The sequence below is a fragment of the Hemiscyllium ocellatum genome, chromosome 39, assembly GCF_020745735.1.
Source record: "Hemiscyllium ocellatum isolate sHemOce1 chromosome 39, sHemOce1.pat.X.cur, whole genome shotgun sequence".
Classification (NCBI taxonomy): Eukaryota; Metazoa; Chordata; class Chondrichthyes; order Orectolobiformes; family Hemiscylliidae; genus Hemiscyllium; species Hemiscyllium ocellatum.
In genome coordinates, this window is record NC_083439.1 from 22,120,079 (window position 1) to 22,143,955 (window position 23,877).

General features: G+C 41.9%; 1 protein-coding gene across 3 annotated transcripts in view; it reads right to left on the minus strand.

Annotated features, from left to right (window-relative positions):
* The window catches only part of cgnl1 (cingulin-like 1), a 148,918-nt gene that overhangs the window by 33,479 nt on the left and 91,562 nt on the right, over positions 1 to 23,877 (minus strand). For all 3 annotated transcript variants that reach the window (XM_060853030.1, XM_060853029.1, XM_060853031.1), the window contains 4 exons: positions 14,145 to 14,351; positions 12,268 to 12,372; positions 6,434 to 6,586; positions 5,104 to 5,274 (listed from right to left, as the gene is read on the minus strand). In XM_060853030.1, the coding sequence (XP_060709013.1) occupies positions 5,104 to 5,274; positions 6,434 to 6,586; positions 12,268 to 12,372; positions 14,145 to 14,351 (636 nt within the window). The remainder of the gene's footprint in view (positions 1 to 5,103; positions 5,275 to 6,433; positions 6,587 to 12,267; positions 12,373 to 14,144; positions 14,352 to 23,877) is intronic.

Below are 23,877 nucleotides of genomic sequence, written 5' to 3' on the forward strand. Positions count from 1 at the left end.
TTAAGCGTTGTTTCTAAAGCGTGATTTTTCTATGACGCAGGGTTGCACAAGAATGCAACCATCGCGTGAGAGAAGAACTACCTGCAATCTCGTGTCTGACATTATAATCTCCCTCAGTTTGCTAAAATTTACAAGTGGGGCATCCTTATAATGATTTGCAACAAAGTATATTTTCTGCAGAAATTCTGAAAAGTTCCATTTGATAGAGTCTGGACACAGTGAAGTAACTGATTAATTAGAAATGTAAATATACTTCAAAATATTCCAAAAGGCAGATTCATGAATTGTAATTTTCAAGATTCTCGTTGAATGAATATGAGTTGAACCATCATCTCTCAAACAAGTCTGATCCAGATTATGTAGAATATGTTTTTAATCAATGGCCTAACAAGGTGAACTGAAAGCAAGTTATGAGATCTTATGAATTTGACATGGTAGCTGGGAAGGGAGAAAGACTGGGGAAATTACACAGCAATTTCCTGTAATCCCAGTTTGGTGAGCTACAGTCAGTTGTGTATTTACACAACAGAACACCAGATAGGAGCTTTTTTTGGGAGAGCATTCCCTAAACGGAAGTATGAGGTCTCGATAGTAGCAAAGCAGAAAATGCTGCAGAAACACAGAAGAAAGAAAGTTAAAGATTAGAGTCTGACATGAGCTTTCTTCAGAACTATCAGTTTAGGTGGCTACCGGGGACATCAAAAGAAAACAAAAAAAAGCCTTGCTTTGGTGCCTTTCACAATATTTGGATGCACAATGTATTTTGTGGGCGGCACGGTGGCACAGTGGTTAGCACTGCTGTCTCACAGCGCCTGAGACCCGGGTTCAGTTCCCGACTCAGGCGACTGACTGTGTAGAGTTTGCACGTTCTCCCCGTGTCTGCGTGGGTTTCCTCCGGGTGCTCCGGTTTCCTCCCACAGTCCAAAGATGTGCGGGTCAGGTGAATTGGCCATGCTAAATTGCCCATAGTGTGAGGTAAGGGGTAAATGTAAGGGTATGGGTGGGTTGCGCTTCGGCGGGTCGGTGTGGACTTGTTGGGCCGAAGGGCCTGTTTCCACACTGTAAGTAATCTAAGTAATCAATAGAGTACTGAAACTTTCGAAATTATGTCACTGTTGGGAAATGCAGTACCCAATAAACAGACAGGAAGACCCTATAAATGCAATAAGGTTAATGTCAGCAAATCCTCAGGGCATTGTTCTAAAAGTGCCTTGGAATCTGACCAGGCAGCCAGAGTCTCGGTTTGAAAATTCATCTAAATATTGTCATCTTTGTCACTGCCGCACTGCTTCAGTGTTGTACTGAAATATCAATCTCTGGATTGGAGCTGAATAAGATAAGACCAGTAAATCAGGTTTGACTCCAAAAACCAATTTGTAAATGAAATGAGAGACTCCAGATGCAATATGGCTATCTTTTACACCTTACCATAGACTGCAGGAGAGCCTGCTCACTTTCATATCACAGGGCTGTGATTAAAGAATTCCACAAAGCAACCAGTTCGCTCTGAAGCTGATAGATGATGACTACAGAAAGTTTTACAGCAACAAAGGAACCTAAAATTCTCAAATGTGGCATTATAATGCTTTAACCATTAGTCATAATTTCCATTGTTTTTAGTAGGAAATCACTGGACAGTTTTGGGATTCATTGTTATAAATAATGTATAAGACTATGTTTGTTAAACGTAAATGGTAAAGGAAATTAAATGTTACTCAACATGTCTGGCATTTTACAGATATACTTTGGACAATCTGGAAAAGTTTTAATTGAAGTTAATATTTATTATTAGACAAAGCAGGAAAGAAAGGAGTGTAGAATGAATGATTCTTTTGAAAGAATGCTTGTAAATCTTTTGCTGAGAAGTTAATCCTTGCCTTTTACAATTACACGATGAAAAGAAGTTTAAATGTTTACTGGAAATCTTCGTTTTCTGTCTCCATTACAAACTCATTCTCTAGTCAATGGCATTATGAGAGACTGGACCAGGCTGTTTCAGTACTAGCATCATTTCTGGCACAGAAATAAGCTTCAGACCATGTACTCACACTCTCAGTACGAGCTGCACCTCCATAACATTATATGGCTCCACCTCAGCTCATCATCTGCTGAAACCTTCATCCATACCTGATTGTTCCAATCTCCCATCATGCACTTCTGAAAGGGAGGCAACGGCCTAATGGCATTATCACTAGACAATTAACCTACAGATCCAGGTAATGTTCTGGGAATCCAGGTTCAAATCCCGTCATAACAAAAACCTGGAATTAAGAGTCTAATGATGACCATGAAACCATTGTTGATTGTTGGAGAATCCCACCTGGTTCACAAACAACTTTGAGTGAAGGAAAGCTGCCAAATTTACTTGGTCTAGCCGACATGTTGTCGGTTTGGAGTTACAATATGGTTGAATCTTAACTGCCCTCTGAGCAATTAGGGATGGGCAATAAATGTCGGCCTTGCCATCAACAACCACATCCGATGAATTAATAATAAATTGAGGACAACTAAAACTCGGCTGCCCATGACCAAGTCACAGAAACATATTGACCTACAGAGACTCCCAAGTTAAGCAACAAATCAAATCCAATATTTCATTTTAGCTTTGAAGTCCTTCATGACCTCGTCCCTCCCTTCTTCAACATCCTCGATTCTGACAACCTTCTCCTTAAATATTCCTGTTGTTAGCTGAAAATGTATTGCTGGAAAAGCACAGCAGGTCAGGCAACATCCAAAGAGCAGGAGAATAAACGTTTCGGGCATGAGCCCTTCTCCTGCTCTTTGGATGCTGCCTGACCTGCTGCTCTTTTTCAGCAACACATTTTCAGCTCTGATCTCCAGCATCTGCAGTCCTCACTTATTCCTGTTGTTAGTCATGTTATCATTGACAGCTGCATATTTGCAGGGCCCTAAACTCAGCAATTCATTCCTAATTCTCTGCTTTTCCGTATCATCCTTTAAATAGCTCTTTAGAATAGAAACATAGAAAATAACAGGAGTAGTTTATCTAGCCTGCTCCACCATTCACCATGATCATCCAACTCAATCTTCTGTACCCACTTTAGCCCCTTATCCTTTGATCCCTAAGAACTATATCTAACTCCCTCAATGTTTTGAATGATGAAGCTTTATCAGGAATGGGCTGATTAAGTGTCCTGACCCGAAATGTTGACTTTCCTGCTCCTCCAATGCTGTCTCACCTGAGATTTCCCAGCTCCACATTTTATTGACTCCTTCTACATTTAATGCTTTGGCCTCAACTGTCTTCTATGACAGAGAATTCCACAGGCTTGCTACTCTCTGGATCAAGAAATCTCTCCACATCTCAGCCCAAAGTGGGCCTACCCTGCATCCTTGGACAGTGACCCCTGGTTCAGGACTCCCTGATCATCAGGAACTTCCCTTCTGCATTTATTCTGACTAATCCTGTTAGAATTTCTCAGATTTCTAAGATTGCCCTATTCTTCTAAACTCCAGTGCAGGTAGTCCTAACCAATCCAGTCTCTCTTCACGTGTCAGTTCTGCCAGGAATCAGTCTATTAAACCTTTGCTGCATTCCCTCCACAGCCAGAACATTGTTGCTAAGGTAACAAGACCATAATATTCTAGATGTAGTCTCACAAAACTCTATACAGTTGGAGGAAGACAACCCTGCTGCTGTACTCAAATCCTTTGCTATGAAGAACAACATACCATTTGCCTTCACCACCTGCTACACCTACACGCTACTATCAATGACTGATGTACAAGGGCCCCCAGGTATCACTGCATCTCCCAGTCTATTGTGATTCAGACAATAAGCCCTTTTCTTTTTCCACTACCATAACCTCACATTTGTCCACATTACACTTACCTACCTAGTGTTTGCCCACTCACTCAACTGATACAAAACACACTGAAGCATATCTGCATCATTCTTAAAGTTCACCTCCCCACCTAGCTTTGTGTCATCTACACATTTGGAGATAGAACATTTGGTTCCCTCATCTGAATCATTAATGTATATTGTGAATACTGAAATCCAAGCACTGATACCTGCAGTATCCCACTAGTTACTGACTGCCACTCAGGAAATGACCTGTTTATTCCTCCTCTGTACTGCCTCTCTGCCAGCTAGTAATCTATCCATGTCGGTACATCCCGCCCAATCCCAGGTCTTTCATTCACCTGGTGATACGAAGGATTGAAGATACTGCAAGTCAGAGTCGATAAAATATGGAGCTGGAAAAACACAGCAGGTGAGACAACATCGTAGCAGCAGGAAAGTCAGGACTGGGCTGAGGTGTCCTGACCCGAAATGTTGACTTTCCAGCTCCTCCAATGCTGTCTCACCTGAGTTTTCCCAGCTCCACATTTTATTGACTTCTACTTCCATTCATCTGTCTGACCAAACTGTTGACCCTAATAGCTCCCTTTGTAGCTCAATGTCAATTTTAAATGAAATACCTCAGAACACCTTCGCGATTAAAGGTGCTATAGAAATATAATTTGTTGAGCAAAAATTCACCATTTGTCCATAGCTGACTAATTCCTAAATATGTAAGATTCCTTTTTTAATGCACTCTTTCTTTCTCTTACAGACGGCAGGGATATCCGAGTGTTCTAAAAGTAACAGAAGTTACAGGTCTGCAAATTCTGAAATAGTCAAAATAAATGTTTTGAGTGGAAATAAACCCACCAAATGAAGGGCTATTATTGCAAAAATGATTTGGATATTAGGTAGCAATGCTAATAATTGCTTTTTCATAAATATATTGAAAACTCATAACATTAAGACTGAATTTAAGTTGCAAATGTTTTCTAAATAATACAGAACTTGTGTATTCTACAGTTTAGAAACACAATATCACACAACTAGGTTCAACAGGAGAATTATGTAAACAGCAAATATACTTCTTCAAATTTTTTTCTATAAAATGAACTTTTGAGTCCAAATAAACATTCTAAAATTTAATTTTACTAATACCATCAATCAGTTTCCTGTGTTGTGTTTCAAATAAGTAGAAAAGCTGATTAACTTTCCACTGAATTTAACTTTCTTTAGAAGTCTTTGGTCAAAGGTTATTGGCTAAAGGTTAAATAAACACAGTTATCTTACATTACCTCATCCTGCAGTTTCTTGGTTATTAGTTGAAATTTCTCAGCCTCCTGGGCTTTGGTTTTCAGTTGCTGCTGCAGGACATTCAGTTGACTGCGATTCTTTTCCTTGTACTCATCAAGCTCCTTCCGCAGATCAAGGTTTGACCTCTGAGAATCCTGACTCATCTCAGCCATCTGCATAAGGTAACAGCAGTGAAATGGAAGTGGGGGAAGGGGAAAGAAGATAAAGGAGCATTTCTTTAAAACATTCTAGAGAGAAAGAAAATGAACTCCCTTTTGAAAGTTACTACTGAATCGCATCCCACCAACTTTTAAAGTCGTAACAATTCAGTGCGATAAGAAAAATTATTCTCTTCTCCACTCTAGCTTTTGTGATAGTGTCCTTCAGTTTCCCACCATCTGTGGTTGTATATTTCTTCTTATTTACTTTATTGAATACCGTCATAATTTGAAATCCCTATCTTAAATCTCCCATTTATATTCTCAGCTTTAAGGAGGGCAATCTCAGTTCTTTTAGTCTCTCCATACATCTTAAGTTGCTTACCCCTGCAATTCAAAATTAAGGAAAAGTTCTAATTTGCACATGCAGCAAGAATCACAGGATGTTACTTCCTTCCACAGAATGGCATATCCTAAAGCACATTTCCACACCACAAGCAACACTGGCTTTTTGCCAACTCCCCCCCTTTTTCACTAGTTGGTCTCTCAGACGAGAAGGGCAGGCTGGTAACTTAGACTAATTCTGGTTTTTGCTGGTGCTGCAGCACCACCACTAGGAGGTGAAGAAAAATCTGGGACTGATTCCCCCTATCTCCTTCAAAGGAAACCATATCCCTGTTGAGGCATTATCCAAAGCACCATAATTGTTCCAGCCTGGTTAAACTGGCTGCACTCAGTGGGCCAGCAGGTTTCCTCTAAAATCTGAAAAACTGTATTGTACACGCTGGAGCACATGTATGACACATGATAATGTCACCTCCCCACCTTCTAAACAGGGAAGTAACAGGGGGACATCATTTGATGAATTCAGTCTTACAATAAAACTATACTTCCAGTGCAAACTGCATTTTGGTGATTTGTTTAATAATTTCATAATTTGAAATAAACTTAAAATGTTATTTCATTTGGCATTTTATTATTTGAATACTTCTTTAGAACAGCTGACATTAACTGGAAGAATACAGCAATGTTACACTTGAATTAACTCTTAACTGACTGATCATCTTATTAGGATTATGAAGTGGAAAAGTATCCTACTCCACGAATTATTAAAAGTAACATACATTGGATACAAACTAAATGATCTGTGCAGCGTTGAAATTAAGGATCCAACCTCTTTTTCAAGTTTTTCGATCATCTTCTCCAATTGCCTTTTATTGACCTCCATTTCATTCTTTGTTTTTTTCAAAAGATCCTTCTGAGCTACTTCTGAATCAAGTCTTTCCTTTAATTCTTCATACTCCTCTGATCGGTTGTTGAGGCTTCTCTGTAGAATGAGAAAGACATCAAGTAGCTGAAACAATTCATGATGTTTAAAGGTTACTGCATTTGCAAATTAAGTGCTATTGAGGAGTATTTGTTTCTGGTGGACTAAGACTGGGTAATGAGCTACCTGTACAAATAAATTACTTATACATATTACTGATTTTCACACATTAAATCACAAGCTCTGTTTTATACCAAGGTATGGCCATATAAACGGAATTTGTCCAATATTGTGGATTCACTTTCTGAAATTAAGTGCATCTAAAATGTTTCAATAAAACCTGGCATTGAAGTGGCAGAGGAGGTCAGTATTATGCACAAACGCAAATGAGACATAAAACTACACAAAGAGTTCTTGTTCTCTTTGGTCAACATAGGATTATGTTAGAAGACTGGTTCAGAGAAGGCAGTCAGAGTTATCCAAATACATCATGAGAAGCCAACAGGTTTCCATAAAATTGTTTTCTTAATTAAAATATAACAGCGGCACATGGACTTCACAAGGGAAATTTGTTGGGAAAGACCAGGCCTCAGCATGGAGATGAGCGATAACTGGACCAATCCCAACACACATTTGCAATGAGCACTACCCCCCATGCAGCAGTAATTGCAACCACGGTTTTTGATCATTCATTTTTGGGATATGAGCATTGGCAAAACTGGCATTTATTCCCCACCCCTACTTGTACTTTAGAAGTTGGTGGTGAACCATCTTTTTGAACTGTTTCAGTCCTGTGGTGTAGAAACTCTTTCAGTTTGAGGGAATTCCAGCAGTTTTACTTAGGAATAGCAATATAGTTCCAAGTCAGGATCACATGTGATTTTGAGGGGAACTCGCAGATGGTGGTGTTTCCATGCCTCTGTTATCTTTGGTCTTCTAGGTGGCAGGGGTTACAAGTTTGGAAGATGCTGTTGAGGAGCCTTGGTGGATTGCTGTAGTGCATCATGTAGACAGTAACTCTGATGTCACTTTGCACTGGTAACCGAGGAAATGAATGTAGAAATGTAGATTAGTAATTAACAGCCTCAACAAATAGCCTACTAAACCAATTGCTTTGCTTTGGATGGTCTTGAGATTCTTGGGCCCTGTCAGAGCTGCATTCACACAAGCAAGTGGAGAGAATTTGATCATGGTCCTGACTTGTGCTTTCTAGATGGCGGACAGACTTTGACGAGTACAAAATCCAGTAGCCCTGAATTGTTCTATCACATTGTTCCATCATTTCAAGCAATTACAAGATCAGCTATTAGATAACTAATTATTGGCAAGTGAAACAGAAGACAAGGTAGAGGAGATTGGGTGTGACTTCGTTTGTTTCTTAGCTAGCAAGCACATTGCAATCTCATTATGTCATCAGCCCAGGAGCTGTGCAATCGCTCTAGGATGAAATAGTGTCCTCTGTGGAAAACAGGTCAGAAGACTCTGGAGTATATGGGTCTCAAATGATGTCAGCTACTTGAAGTCTGGTGTTTCAGGGATCAATAGCACAGAGAAATGCCTAAAGATGGATTAAATGTCAAGAGTGTGTTGCTGTGAAAGCACAGCAGGTCAGGCAGCATCTGAGGAGCAGGAGAATCAATGTTTCGGGCATCAGGAATAAAGGTGTCTTAAGCCAAGCAGAAACCTCTCTGATTTTATTCCAAAATAACACAGTCCACTCGCCCTCATTTTACTCCCCCACAAGCTCACCCCTTCCACACAACCTTCCCAAGAAGCAAATTCACAGCGTCTTCAAATCTTTCTATAAAGTTTCTATCATTGAGCTTTGCTTTCCATATTTCATATATACTTCATATTTGTTTTAGATTAATTACCAGAAAAACATGCACATTAAACTGATCTTACATTGGATAAACAAATGCATAAAATCAGTGTATACTAAACTTTGAAAAATTCTTTTTAAAATCAGGAGAATAGCCAAGGACTTCATACAGACAATAAGAAGCCCATAAAGAAGAAAGCCAAAAGCATGCTGAAGGTGTTTATAACAATGATAGCGAAGGTGAAGGCGAAGGCACACAACTGCATCAGAGATGACCATTTTGGATCGTAGGGAGGAAGAGGGACAAGAAAAGAACTGACGCTGAGATGAATGGGTGAACACAGTTTAGAGTTTGGGCAAGAATTATATTCGTTTTGTAGATTTTGACAAAGCATTCAGCTAGGTTGAATGGATTATGCTTCTGACAAGTCAATACTAGTCAAGCAGACAACTCAAATAGGAGGAGAAGCTGGAGATCAGAGCTGAAAATGTGTTGCTGGTTAAAGCGCAGCAGGTCAGGCAGCATCCAAGGAACAGGAAATTCGACGTTTCGGGCATAAACCCTTCATCAGGAGGGCTTATGCCTGAAACGTCGAATTTCCTGTTCCTTGGATGCTGCCTGACCTGCTGCGCTTTAACCAGCAACACATTTTCAGCTCAGACAACTCAAATAATCTATACACAGAGCAAGCAGCAACAGTGAGAATAGTCAATGAGAGAGGAATTCAACAAGGATATTGTCGATCACCAGTTCGATAAGACCTTAAGTCATTCTGCCCATTGCATCAGCTCCACTATTCGATCATGGCTGTTACATTTCTCAACCCCGTTCTCCTGCCTTCTACCCATAACCTTTGGTCTCCTTACTAATCAAGAACCTATCTATCTCTGTCAGAAATATACACAATGATTTGGCCTCCACAGCCTCGCTGCCAACTGGCTGAAGAAATTCCTCCTCATCTCAGTTCTAAAGTGTCACCCCTTCAACTCTGAGGCCGTGCCCTCAGGTCCTAGTCTGTTCTACTAGTGGAAACATCGTCCCCACGTCCATTCTAACCAGGCATCTCAGAATTCTGTACGTTTCAATCAGACTCAAGCCCCCACCCCCCACTTATCCTTCTAAACTCCATCAAGTGCAGATCCAGAGTCCTCAACTGCTCCTCCAAAATGCCTGTGTGTCAAGTTCATCTTCTCTGGGGTCATTTGGGTGAACCATTCCAAGGTCAGGACATCCTTCCTTAGATACGGACCGCAATACTGCTCACAATATTTCATGATTTGGAGATGCCGGTGTTGGACTGGGGTGTACAAAGTTAAAAATCAAACACCAGGTTATAGTTTCCAATTAAACCTGTTGGGCTATAACCTGGTGTTGTGTGATTTTTAACACAATATTTCAAACAGTCTGACCAGAGCCTCAACAGCAAACTTCTCTTGTATTCTAGCCCTCTTGAAGTGAATGCTAGCATTGCATTTGCTTTCCTAACTGCCAATGCAATCTGCATGTTAACCTTGTGAGAAGCCTGAACTAGGACCCCCAAGTTCCTTTGTTCTTCAAATTTCCAAAGCTTTTCCCTGTTTAGGAGATAGGAGAAAATGGGGACTGCAAATGCTGGATATCAGAATCAAAATTCCTTATGCCAAAATGTCGACTCTCCTATTTATCAGAGTTTTTCCAGCACCATACTTTTCAACCCTGTTTAGAAAATAGTTTACGACTCTATTCTTCTGACCAAAGTGCTTAACTTTACACTTTTCTATATTGTATTCCATCTTCCACTTCTTCGGCCCTTCTCCTTGCAGTCCAAATCCTTCTGCAGTCTCCCTGCTTCCTCAACACTACATGTCCATCCACCTACCTCCGTGTCATCAGCAGACTTAGCACCAATTCCTTCATCCAGATCAATAATGTATAACATGAACAGTTTTGGTCTGAGCACTGGCCTCTGTGGAACTTCACTAGGAACTGAGTGCCATCCTTTATCTCCATTCTCTACCTTCTGCCAGACAGCCAATATGTGCTAGTACCTTGCCCCTAATACCATGGGCTGTTATCTTATTTAGCAGCCGCCCGTGCTGCATCTTGGCAAAGGCCTTCTGGCAATCCAAATATATCACATTCACTGGCTCAAACATGTCTAACTTGCTTGTTACTTCCTCAAAGAATTCTAACTGCTTGGAGGAGAAAGTGAGATCTGCAGATGCTGGAGATCAGAGCTGAAAATGTGTTGCTGGAAAAGCGCAGCAGGTCAGGCAGCATCCAAGGAACAGGAAATTCGACGTTTCGGGCATAAGCCCTTCTTCAGGAATGCCCGAAACGTCAAATTTCCTGTTCCTTGGATGCTGCCTGACCTGCTGCGCTTTTCCAGCAACACATTTTCAGCTCCGATTCTAACTGACTGGTCAGGCATGACCGCCCTTTACTGAAGCCGTGCTGACTTAGCCCCATTGTGCGATGCACTTCCAAGTATAGTCAGTTCTGCTATAATGCATCTTTTGTTAATGCAAATTGGCTGTAACACAATTGGGTGAATAGGGACGCTGGTTCTAAAACACAAACTTTTAAAGCAACTTTCAAGTGTTATTTGTATTGCGTGATTTTTGTGTAGCATAGGGCTGCACAGGAACACAACTATCACGTTCTGGACGAAATAATTGTACTCTACAATCTTATCCTCAATAATGGAGTTAAAATCTTACCAGTGACCGAGGTCAAACTAACTTTCCTATAATTTCCCATCTTCTGCCTTGCTCCCTTCTTAAAGAGTGGTACATTAGCCATTTTCCAGTCCTCTGGTTCACCTTCCTAACTCCAGTGATTCCTGAAAGATCACCAAAGTCTATACAGCAGCAATGATCAAACAAGCTTTTAAATTCACAGATTCTTCTGGGTTTTATTGGGGAGGTGGTGGTTTGGGGATGAGTGATTTTGCTGGTTCAATTTATAGATGTCAAAGCACCTGCAGCAAGCACAGGATGCGGAACACAAGAACCAATATATGGATTGTAAATTCTCAAACTGCAACTTTAAATTATATACAAGCTCAGGTGGTTCAAGAAAGGTGCAGATACCATATCACTCAGACCTGGTTTTGCAGAACCTCTTTAGCAAGCAGTTCCATATCATAAATGTGTTGTACAATGGGTCACTAATTAACCAGCAGCTTTTACACGTACAATTTCTGTATTTAAATAGGTAGCAATCCTGTGTCATGGCATACTTCTACTCCTGTAGTATTCCCATAAACAGTGTGATAAGTATCCCTGTAAATATTTCAGACTGAAAAAATTCCCAAATTTTGGAGTCATAAAGGAGCCTGTTAGAGACTTGTCAATCAGTGCCCTGACAGGAAAACACTACTGAACCATGAGGTAGGCTTTGCTGATCAGAATGCTTCCTGGTCATTGATGCTGATCCTATTGTCAACACAATTCAAGATTCAGTAGTGATCAAGCCATTAGCACTGGGAGCCACAGTCCAAAGGAGGAAGGATAAAGAATCCTTAACTAGTTTAACAGTTACTTTCTGGCCAATGGATCGACTATGGTAGCTCTTCTTTCAGATTAAGAAAATCAGAATTTCTCTTCCCAAGTGGAGCAATTATATTTATCAAGTGTCTGGTATTTTGCAATTAGATAGGAACACCCACTGTTTGCTATTTTAGTGTCCATGCCTGTTACCCCACATCATAATACCAAGGTTAAGGTTTGTAGGAACAAAAACAGAAATTGCTGGAAAAGCTCAGCAGGTCTGCGGAGAGAAATCAGAGTTAGCGTTTTGGGTCTAGTGACCCTCCCTCAGAACCCTTCCAAGGTTTATAGAGCTAGGGACAATGAGTATATATAGAAAATACTTCACTCCCCACAAAGGTTGTGTTCTTCTCTTTATTACTGCATTGCTTAGAGCTCAACTAAATACCTGGACTTCTTCCAACCGGCTCTCCAAAGCTCTTTTTGCCAATGAAAGGTCCTGTTCTTGGTCTCCAATTTCTCTCAAGGCAACTTCCAGCTGCTTCTTCTCTTTCTGCAAAAGTTATGGTTATCTCTTTCAGGTTATCTCTGAATCCCAGTTTAAAAGAGATCTTTTGTTGTTGGTTTATGCAACAGCAATATTGAAATGCTGATAAACTCAACTCAGACACCAGTCTGGATTCCTTTTCGATTGCACATACATTTGCACAGCTCTAAAGCAATAAGGTTACCACGAAAGGAACAGTGATGAATGAAATAAGAACAAAAAAAAAGTCTGGAAAAAGAGCAGGTCTAGCAGTATCTTTGTACAGAAACAGAGTTAAGGATTCAGGTCACTGATGTTTCATGTGAACTAAGGAAAAATCTTTGTCAATTCCATCTCCCAAGCCAAACAGTGATATGAGTAGAATCTAAATGGAAATATTTGCAGAATTCTCTCTCAACAGGGAATAAGTGAATGAAAAAGTTAACAAAAAGGCAAACATGAATGATGCTCAGATATAATGGAAATAAGGAAAAAACTGATACAAAGCTCGTGCATCAGCAATATCTTCTCTATTCCCAGGATCTAATAGTTCAGCCCATCCCAAAATGCTTCTCCTTCCCCAAAAAATATTCTTCACAAAACAGCTCCATACAATTTTTCCACATGGTAAATCAGTTATATTGCAATATATTTAGTTACAATTTTCAGGAGGTGACTCCCCACATTTACAATGCCCAATACAGCTTCCTCGATCTAGTTAGAGAATTTCGGACCTGGCTTCCTGTAGGTTTAGAATTCTGCCAAAGATAAAGGAGCCAGACTTTGTGTCGACCTCAGAGTATCTGTCCAAGTAACATATAGTGGGTAGAAATAGTGCACAGTGTACAATTAATCACTCCAGGTATATGCATTAATCCAATAGGTCTTAGCAGGCATTTTATTAAACCAATTTCTTGCAAACAGCAAATATTTATGTCTATTCGCCACATTTTTATAACAGCAAGAAATTGAAATGAGGTAAACATGATTAGTGCAAAGCATTTACACGAAACACTTTAATTTGTATTCTAATCAAGATTTTAAAGTTTAAAGTGATTTCATGAAAATACTGGAGCTGCCTAGCAGAGATGTCACCTATTTAAGGATCTTTCAGAAAATGAAAAGAGCTTTATACCCCCTTGTGGTACCGTTTGTCCTGGTCTTATTTGGAAGCAAATGGAATGGCCTGCAGTAAAGTTTTTTAAATAGTCAACAAGGTTTATGGATCTAAAAAAAAGTCCAGGGAGTAATCCTGACCAAACTACTTCCAGTGATTCAATCATCCATGATTGGTTAAAAATACTCTTTCAGGTATCTCAGCCCATTGTTGGTGTGATCAGGGTCAGCTCTTCTGAAGCTAAGCAGTGCTAAATGTGGCAAGGTTTTCATTTTGGCATGTTTCTGAACGGTCTGAGTCTGGGTTTTGCTGATTGCTCACTATCCTTGCAGTTTGTGGAATTGGTCAGATCTGAAACTTTAAATTATCCAGCAGTAACTGGCTTTGATTTTGAAAACCAGCAATGACATGAGTAAGCTCCATACTGCACTCAGTGATGTATGGCTTGGTGCCTCTTTTGCTTTCTCACTGCATTACTGGGCAGCAGTGATCAACTTTAAACTGCTGTCACTTACCTTCATCCATAGGGCACTTCTCAGCTGTCTTAAGCAGGATTCAGACTTAATGACAAAGAACTACTCCCTTATCAAAACTGCTGAAACTTAATACACTCAATCTTCAGATAAAGCAGCAAAACAAACAGAGGTTACTGATAAAAACAATGTCTGTGTGGTTGCATTACCTCCAAACGTGCAAGTTTATCCCTCAACCTGTTCTCTTCCATTTTCATATTAGAAACCATGTGATTGAGTTCACGAATTTCATTCTGTAATTCTGCAACTTTTTTCTTCAGGGTCTCATTTTCATCCATGAGGCGTTTCACGTGATCCTCTGCAGTGTCCTTTGCTTGTTTGGCTACAACTTGTGCTTGCTCCAATGCATTTTTGCTCTGTTGAATAAGTTAGCAATACAGGTTGAGAGTATTTAGTATTATAGTAACATTTCTACACTAAAGAGGCTCCTTGCTTAGACAAAAAGTACACAATTAATCCCACAGAGTGCAGTGAATCAACACAAAATACCTCCTCCAACTGAACCATGAAATCACATAAATTAAGGCAGTTTCGGGGGAGGAGATAACAAGGTGGCTAAGTTATTTTAGAAGAAATACATTAGCAGAAATATAGGCAAGCCTTGGAGTGTTACCATGGGAACCAGAGTGCTGAAATTCCAACAGGTATAACTGGGGTAGGAGGGCAAACTTAGCTCACTCACACAAGTCCGGAATTAGGGACAGAGTCAGATTCAGTTAAGTGGATTCCCACTGCATAATTGCTGTGGCCCAATCTTCCTGCTGCCAGGGAATTATTTGAGTGAAGGAGCAGGAGATTTAGAGGGAATGCGAGTAAAAACCTATTTGCCCAGAGGGTGGTGGGAATCTGGAACTCACTGCCTGTAGGGGTGGGTGAGGCAGAAACTCTCATCGTATTTGAGAAGCACGTTGACTTGCAATGCCAAAGCATACCAGGCTATGGGCCAAGTGCTGGAAAATGGGACTAGAATAGTTTGGAAGTTGTTTTGACCAGCACAACCTCGATGAACTGAAGAGCCTTTTTCTGCGCTGTAGATCTCTATGAATCTATTTCCCAACTTGGGGTGGCTGGGAGAGGACGAGCTCTGGTGAGTGAGTTTTCTTACGTCTGTTGAAAACATGAGTATAATTTCCAGGAATCCCAATGTGCACATGAAGGACGCCGTGCCATAACTGATATCACAGGGGTCTGAATTACTGAAAATGGCTACAAATTCTAAACTCTGAACACACTTACTTAAAATCTCTATGATTCAGTATTGCCAGAATTTTTTAAAAGATGGATTTAAAGGGTGGAAAATAGCTCAGGAATGATTAATCTGGAAGGGCTGATATCTGAAAAATCCATCTCCATCAACGGTGACCAACTCAACATTGATATTTTCTACAAACCCACAAACAGCTACCTCGATTACAACCGCTCCCACTCTGCCTCCTGCAAAAGTGCTATCCTGTATTCCCAATTCCTCTGCCGCATCTGCTCCCAGGAGGACCAGTTCCACCACAGAACACTCCAGATAGCCTCCTTCTTTAAAGACTGCAATTTTTACTTCCATGTGGTTGAACATGCATCTCATCCATGTCCCACACCCCTGCCCTCGAACCCCACCTCTCCAACCGCAACAAGGACAGAACCCCCCAGTCCTCACCTTCCATCCCACCAACCTCCGTATACATCGCATCATCCTCTGCCATTTCCACCACCTACAAACAGACCCCGCCACCAGAAATATCTTACCCTCCCCACTCCTATCTGCTTTCCGCAAAGACCATTCCCTCCGTGACTACCTGGTCAGGTCCACGCCACCTAACAGTCCCTCCCCTCTTGGTACCTTCCACTGCCATTGCAGGAATTGCAAAACCTGCACCCACACCTCCCCCATCACCTCCATCCAAGGCCCCAAAGGAGCCTTCCACATCCGTCAAAGCTTCTTCTCACTTCCACACATCATTTACTATATCCGTTGCTCCCAATGCGGTCTCCTCTACATTGGGGAGATCAGCCGCCTACTCGCAGAGTGCTTCAGAGAACATCTCTGGGACAACTGCACCAACCAACCCCACCACCCCGTAGCCAAATATTTCAACTCCCCCTCCCACTCTACCGAGGACATGCAGAGCCTGGGCCTCCTCCATCGCTACTCCCTCACCAACCAATGCCTGGAGGAAGAACGCCTCATGTTCCGCCTTGGAACCATTCAACACCATGACGTAAATGAGGACTTAACCAACTTCCTCATTTCCCCTCCACCCGCCTTACCCAGTTTCAAACTTCCAGCTCAGCACCACCCTCATGATCTGTCCCATCTGTCAATCCTCCTTCCCACCAACTGCTCCACCCTCCTCTCTGACCTACCACCTTCACCTCCAACTCCATCCACCTATTGACTCCCAGCTACCTTCCCCCTAGCCCCATCCCATTTATCTCTCCACCCCCGAAGCTCCCAGTCTCATTCCTGATGAAGGGCTTTTGCCCAAAACGCCGATTTTCCTGCTCCTCCGACGCTGCCTGACCTGCTGTGCTTTTCCAGCGTCACACTGATCCTGAAAAACGCGCCAAGTTCCTCACCAACATTCCTGAACAAAATTCCAACACCTCTTCAAAACAAAACTTAAAACAAATAATCTTTCACTTGACCCCATTTTAGAAGTTTTACTTCCATTCCATTCAAGTTTTGCGAAGAAGTGGATGTTGTGTAGTGCCATTGGAAAAAAACTCACCGTGTGGATTCACAGCAAGTGCCTTTTATTGAACCAACTTTATTTACACTCCCCAAAAGGACACTGCAACAAAACGATCAGATCTTGCAGTATTAATACGCAGTGGAGAACGCAGAAAACATCGTACTTGTAGAAAAAATGACTAAGAGAAATGCCTTCAAAATGAATGATTTGTAAACCAAGCAGTTAAAAAGTAGCTATAGGCAACTGACAATAGGTTCTTTAAAAGGGTGGAGGGTATGTTTAAAATCAGCATCTGGAGGATTGAAGATTTCTAATCCATTTTAAATTTAATGTATCAGTTGCTATTTATTCTTGCTTTTTATGTTTAGACAGCGTTAGAAATCTGTATAATCAGGCTTTCACAGGGATTATCTCTTCAGTGAATATTCCTTGCCAAGATTCCACATTTTATCACTTCCACACCCACAGTTCTCTATCTCGGTAACATTATGTCCATTCTCCACCCAAAGCTGTTACCAAAAGTAATGTTTTGATATTTCAGCAAAATCCTCAAGAGAATATTTTGCCAGTGACATCGAATTATGTCAGGTTCCCGAAGAGAATGCAGGATCCATCCAAATTATAAAAGCCTTCTGTGATGAAAAGAATGTCTAGAACACCTATTCACCAGTAAAATATTCTGTTTATTAAACAAAAGAGATGGTCCCAGCCTCAGGCATGCCCCTAAAATGGATTCTGAGGTTCAGAATCAACGGCTTTTTCACATTAATTTTTTAAAAAATTATTTCAACAATATATTTTATTCATAAAATATCTTTAAACACATGCACAGTCATTGAAGCAGATCAGTTCTGTACAGTAGCATATGAAGAAACAAACACACACCAGAGTTTGACTCAATCCAACAAGATTATACAAGACTATATTTACATGTATTTGAGGCACCAGCAGCGTCTGATAACAATGGAGTCCCATTTAATTTCAGGAGAAAGGCCTCTGACAGTGATCTTTCCTCACTGTGTGCTGTGGGATGCATTAAAGTTTAGGGTAGAAGTTGCCACGGCATTGTCCTGGATCTTGGAATGTCTGCAACTCTCGGTTGAGGTCAACATTTGGCTCTGAAAGGCCAACACGTTTTGGGCAGATTGAACAGCATCTTTGACTAAGGTGATGGTCCTCTAGGCACAGTTGAAGTTTGTCTGTGTACGCATCCTGGGGAACAGACCATAGAGCACAGAGTCCTGCGTCACAGAGTTACTGGGATGAACCTAGACAAAAACCACTGAATCTCTCCAGAAGATGTGTGACAGTCTCTATCCCACTACAGTCACTTCGAGGACAGTGGCGATGGCACAGAGAGTCCGGGCCTACGTGAAGGATCTCACAGGTGGTGCTCTTCTCTCCTGATGCTTGTTGGAAAGTTCCAGTGATGAGACATTCTGCCAAATGACTTTGACGGTCTGCTCAGGAAACAACGCGACAGGATCCACTCTCTTTTTCTCCTGCAAAGTCTCAAGGATGCTATGTGCTGACCACTTCCTGATGGACTTTGGTCCAAGATGATTGCAGCAGCACAGGTTTGGGGAATGGACCAGACCTGCGCCACGTACAGCAACAGAGAGTACCTCACACTTGATGACCAGGTTTTAACCTGCAATGGAGGGGGACCGGTGCACCCAAAAGCTCAGGTTCTGCCTCACCCTAGTGATACTCTCCTCCCAGGTTTTGGCACACACCTGGGCCCCTCCACATTCCCAGCACTTTCAGGTAATCTGTCCCGATGAAGGGGATTAAAAGATTGGTCGACCCAGTTCCCAAAGAACACAGCCTCATTCTTGCATCGATTTACCTTGATACCAGTTTGAACTGGTCTCAGATGGTCACAAGTCTGCACACTGACAGCAGACAGCAACATCATCCGTGTACAGAGAGGCTTTGAGCTGCAGGTCTCCGCTGCCTGGAATAGTCACTCCTTGCAGGCTCACATCCTTCCCTAATGAAGTCGGCAAAAGGCTCAATACAACACACAGAGGAGGCAGGAGCGAAATCTGATCGGGAAGCTTTAGGATTCCCATCCATTGACTGAGACTGCAATAACGATGTTGGTGTAGAGCAGTCAGATCCAATTACAATTCCCCTCCCCAAAACAGATTACTACCTAAATGGAATCAATTTAGCTAAAGGGACAGTACAGAGATCTGGGTGTTCTTGTACACCAGTCAATGAAGGCAAGCATGCAGGTGCAGCAGGTAGTGAAGAAGGCTAATAGCATGCTGGCCTTCATAACAAGAGGGATTGAGTATAGAAGCAAAGAGGTTCTTCTGCAGCTGCACAGGGCCATGGTGAGACCGCACCTGGAATATTGTGTGCAGTTCTGGTCTCCAAATTTGAGGAAAGACATTCTGGCTATTGAGGGAGTGCAGCGTAGGTTCACGAGGTCAATTCCTGGAATGGCGGGATTACCTCACACTGAAAGACTGGAGCGACTGGGCTTGTATACCCTTGAGTTTAGAAGACAGAGGGGATCTGATTGAGACATAAGATTATTAAAGGATTGGACACTCTGGAGGCAGGAAACATGTTTCTGCTGATGAGTGAGTACCAAACCAGAGGACACAGTTTAAAAATACAGGGTAGACCATTTAGGACAGAGATGAGGAGAAACTTCTTCACCCAGAGAGTGGTGGCTGTGTGGAATGCTCTGCCCCAGAGGGCAGTGGAAGCCCAGTCTCTGGATTCATTTAAGAAAGAGTTGGATAGAGCTCTCAAGGATAGTGGAATCAAGGGTTATGGAGATAAGGTAGGAACAGGATACTGATTAAGGATGATCAGCCACGATCATATTGAATAGTGGTGCAGGCTCGAAGGGCAGAATGGCCTACTCCTGCACCGATTGTCTATTGTCAAAACCCATTTTGGAGAGTGTCCCACATGCAGGTGTGCGATGCCCTGTCAAAGGCCTTCTCCTGGTACACGAGGAGCACGAGACTCTTAGATATGGTCCAGACGGGTACAACACAGATTTTGTTGGGGTAAGTCACTGTTCCCAGAGCAGACCCGACCTGGTTGACGATAACTGTAGGATTTTGTAGTCTGCATTCAGCAGTGAAATTGGTCAATTTCTAATTTCATCCTTCTCCCCTCCTGCTTGCAGATAAAGGTAATGATACCTTTCCTCACGGATTCGCATATTAATCAGAAGCATAATGTTGGAGACCTCCAGCAGATTCTGGCTAACCAAGTCTCACTGAGCTGAATGCAACTCGGCCGGTAAACTGTCCCTTCCGGGAATGTTATTCTTTTCTGAGGACTCAAGGGCCTTGGTCAGATCACCCAGAGATAGCGGCTGGCCCAGCCTCTCCTGCACACTGTTGTCTCGGATCTCAGTGATAGAAGAGAGGAACGATGGAGAGGCCATGCTGTCTGTGGGCTTTGCGTCATACAGACCGGCATAAAAAGAATTGCTGATTCTCAGGACGTCAGACTGAGATGGTGTTACCAAGCCATCTTCTTCCTTCCAGGCTGCTGAGCACGGAGCTCTCCTTGCGCACCTTCTGGAAGAAAGAATGCAAGAATGTCTTATCTTGCTCCACAATGCAGACCCTGGGCCGGAAGACTATCTTTGGAGACTTCTGAGGCAAAGAGCGAGGCTTACCTCTTGGAGAGGCTCCGTGACATCGACTGCCATTGTCTGCAGCAGGAGTAGATGCTGCACGCTGTTCTGGAGTTTCGACAGTTTTCCCCATCTCTCTCTTGCCTTCTGGAAACCTTGGAGGACAAAAATCTCTTGATGTTCCCCTTGAGCGTTTCCCACCAGTCTGGTGGAGACCCAAAGAGGGGCTGCAGAGTTCTCCAATCTGCGTAACCACTTTTGAGCTTCTCAATGTTTTCTGGGGTCAACAGTTTCACATTAGGCTTCCAAGTTTCCTTGCTGACCCACTGATCACACTCTAGGTGACAGTTAGTCAGCAGGAGGCAGTGGTCAGAGAATAACACTGGCTTGACATCAGTAGGTCTGACTGAGAATGTGTGGGACACAGACAGGAAATCCGATCTTTGAGTGGCCCCCACCAGGTGTATCTAGACTATGCTCCATCTGCAGGGATGCCGAAGACATCATGTAAATTGGCAATATCACGAAGATCTTCAGCTGACAATTTTCAGCTCTAAAGAAAGGAACAAATCCAAAATACTGACTAGTTGCTCCATCAGATGCTGGATGACCTGCCTTGTAAGCCTATTGTTTCCCTTTTTAAATTTCCAATCATTTCAGCACAATACTCTTCTAAAAGATCCGAAGAAAACTAGGGAACATTTGTGATGAATATTCAAATGAAAATGGCTGAAATATTTTTGACAAGTGAACTTTTGTCCTTTTTTTTGTGATTAACTTATTGAATAGATATCAAACAGTACCCATCATGGTTAAGAAATGAACATTATTAGACTTGAATTACATTCTGTACAATTTTTAAAAACTGACTATTTAAAGTTTGATATGAAGACACAGGGCTGCAGAGGCTGTGTTAACCATCTTCAAGGTTGGGAAAGACAGATTTTTTTCATCACCAAGTGCTGGAACGCTCACTGACTGATAAAAGAATAATACAAAAAAAATGCACAATTTAGAATTGTGGGCCAAAAATGACTTGGTGGACTTTGGGACAAAGTTTTGGGTTAAAACAAGAATAACAGATCCATGCAAGTTTTGTTTGTTGTGAGACCAGGCCTGGAGGCTATTTACAGTCGGAGCCTGGGTCAAAAGGTTTTAACAGACACAGTGTCCCCGTCCCCACCACCCCCTTGAACAGCATTATGTTTGCAGAGAGAGCAGAATGTGACTATTAACAAGGTCAGAATCTGGGAGTTGGTTCCAGTAAGTCTGTAGGAGACCCTGTGTTCCAGCAGCTGGCAGATTCTGAATGGGGAATGAGGCCTCAGGGTGAGTCGATCAGGGTGGAAGCAGAATTCAAGTGCTTTTTTAAATTTATGAGAGATTGTTCTGGGTTACTGCCGAAGCAGCATGAAAATTTGAACCCTCCTGCCTAATCTGATACACCAGCTTCTGGAAAGGCAAGACAGGAAAGCTATGTTTTGGGAGCCTTTGATGGTTCTACTATGTTGCAAATACAGAGGTAGAAAGACTGTCTGTCTCCTTGTCATACCAGTAAAGGATTTAATGATCATGGGGAAAAGAAAGGAAAGTGAGACCAGATCAGATCAGCCATGATCTTCTCAAATGGCAAGAGCAAATTCAATGGGCTGAATGGCCTATGCCTGCTCCTGCCAGCCTGTTTCAGATGTGGAGCCTGGACACAACCAATATAACAGTCGATTCATATCCAATACGTTGAGGAATATCCAGATCATTTTGTTTTGGCTTGATTTTCTGCTCACGGAAAACAACTATCATTTTAACACAAATCACAGCTGGGATCCAATCCACGAATGTCAGAAATGGGGCAGCACGTTGGCACAGTGGTTAGCACTGCTGCCTCACAGCGCCAGGGACCTGGGTTCAATTCCCATCTCAGGCAACTGTCTGTGGGGAGTTTGCACATTCTCCCAGTGTCTGCGTAGGTTTGCTCAGGTTTCCTCCCACAGTCCAAAGATGTGCAGGTTGGGTGAATGGTAGTGTTAGGTGAAGGGGTAAATGTAGGGTTGCTCTTTGGAGGGTCAGTGTGGACTTATTGGGCCAAAGGGCCTGTTTCCACACTAAGTAATCTAATCTAAAATACTTTGCGAGGTACTCCGACAATTGCCAGCAGGTCAATTTGGAATATTGATCACAATGTTAAATAAACAAGAAAACAAGTCTTAGAAAGCACATGCATAAATCATTTAAACACATATTGCCAGGGGAGGCAATGGCCGAGTGGTATTATTGCTGGACTGTTAATCTAGAGACACAGGTAACATTCTGGGGACCAGGGATCGAATCCTGCCCCAACAGATGGTGGAATTTGAATTCAACAAAAATCTGGAATTAAGAGTCTAATGGTGACCAAGAAGCGATTGCAAAACCCATCTGGTTCACTCATGTCCTTTTGGAAAGGAAATTGCCAGCCTTACCTGGCCTGGACTACATGCGACTTCAAACGCATAGCAAAGTGGTTGATTCTTAACTGCCCTCTGGGACAGGCAATAAATGCTAACCTAGCCAATAATGCTCTTATCCTGTAATTAAATGTTTTCAAAACCCAACAGGATTGAAATGGAACCACTTTACTAAGTTCACTAGAGAACTGAATTGAGAGTCTAAACTAAATTGCTGTCACAACTGTTTGATAAGTTCAAGCAGCTTTAGAAAAGAGAAGAAAGTAAAGTTTTGTTCCTTCAACTTCCCTTCAGACTCTGGGCAATTTACCAAATCTCTCTCATACAGTTCCCCAGTGTTAATACATTCGGTGCTATATTCTTAAAAAGTTGTAAAAGGCCTTGATTATGTTTTATATACTTAGCAATGCTGCTAACCCAAGCTGTCAATTAATAACTAGTAATAATGTATAGTATGGCATGATCATCATCGCTGTCTTTGGCTTCTCATTTGAAGTGTTAAACCTGAGGTCCCATCTGCTTTTCTACATGAGGATAAAAGATCCCCTGCCACTTTTAAAGAAGAATGGGGAGTTCAGTTGGTGACCTGGCCAACACTTAACCCTCAAGTACCATTGAAACAGGAAATCAGCTTTCATTTAATTAATCCTTTCTTGTAGATAATATTCTGCAATAACGTCTTCCTCACTGCAAAAGGAGGTATTTGGCCAGAAAGTGCTTTGGCATAGCTGGAGAATGTGAAAGATTCTGTATAAATGCAAGCTTTGTCTTTATTTTCTGCCAGAAAGGCTATCTGTTTCACGAGGGATGAGACTCGACCCAATGCCTCTGTTTACAAATCTCCTACATATTTTCATATTCCTGTGTCTCAATGTAGTAATACCAGTTCTGAAAAACAAAGATGACTTTACTACAATGAAATCAAACTGGCACTCGAGGAATGCATGAGAGACTGGTTTAGCAAGCTTTACAGAAAGTGCAGCTCCTCTTAGGAAAATGCTGTGCCCTACAAATGAGCTCCTTCTCCAGTGAAATTTGTAATTTAAGGATATAATGCAGTCACTTTACCATTTGGAAAAGGAAAAGAAAGACTTACACATCTATCACACTTTTTACAGGCATCAAAAAACATTTACAGCCA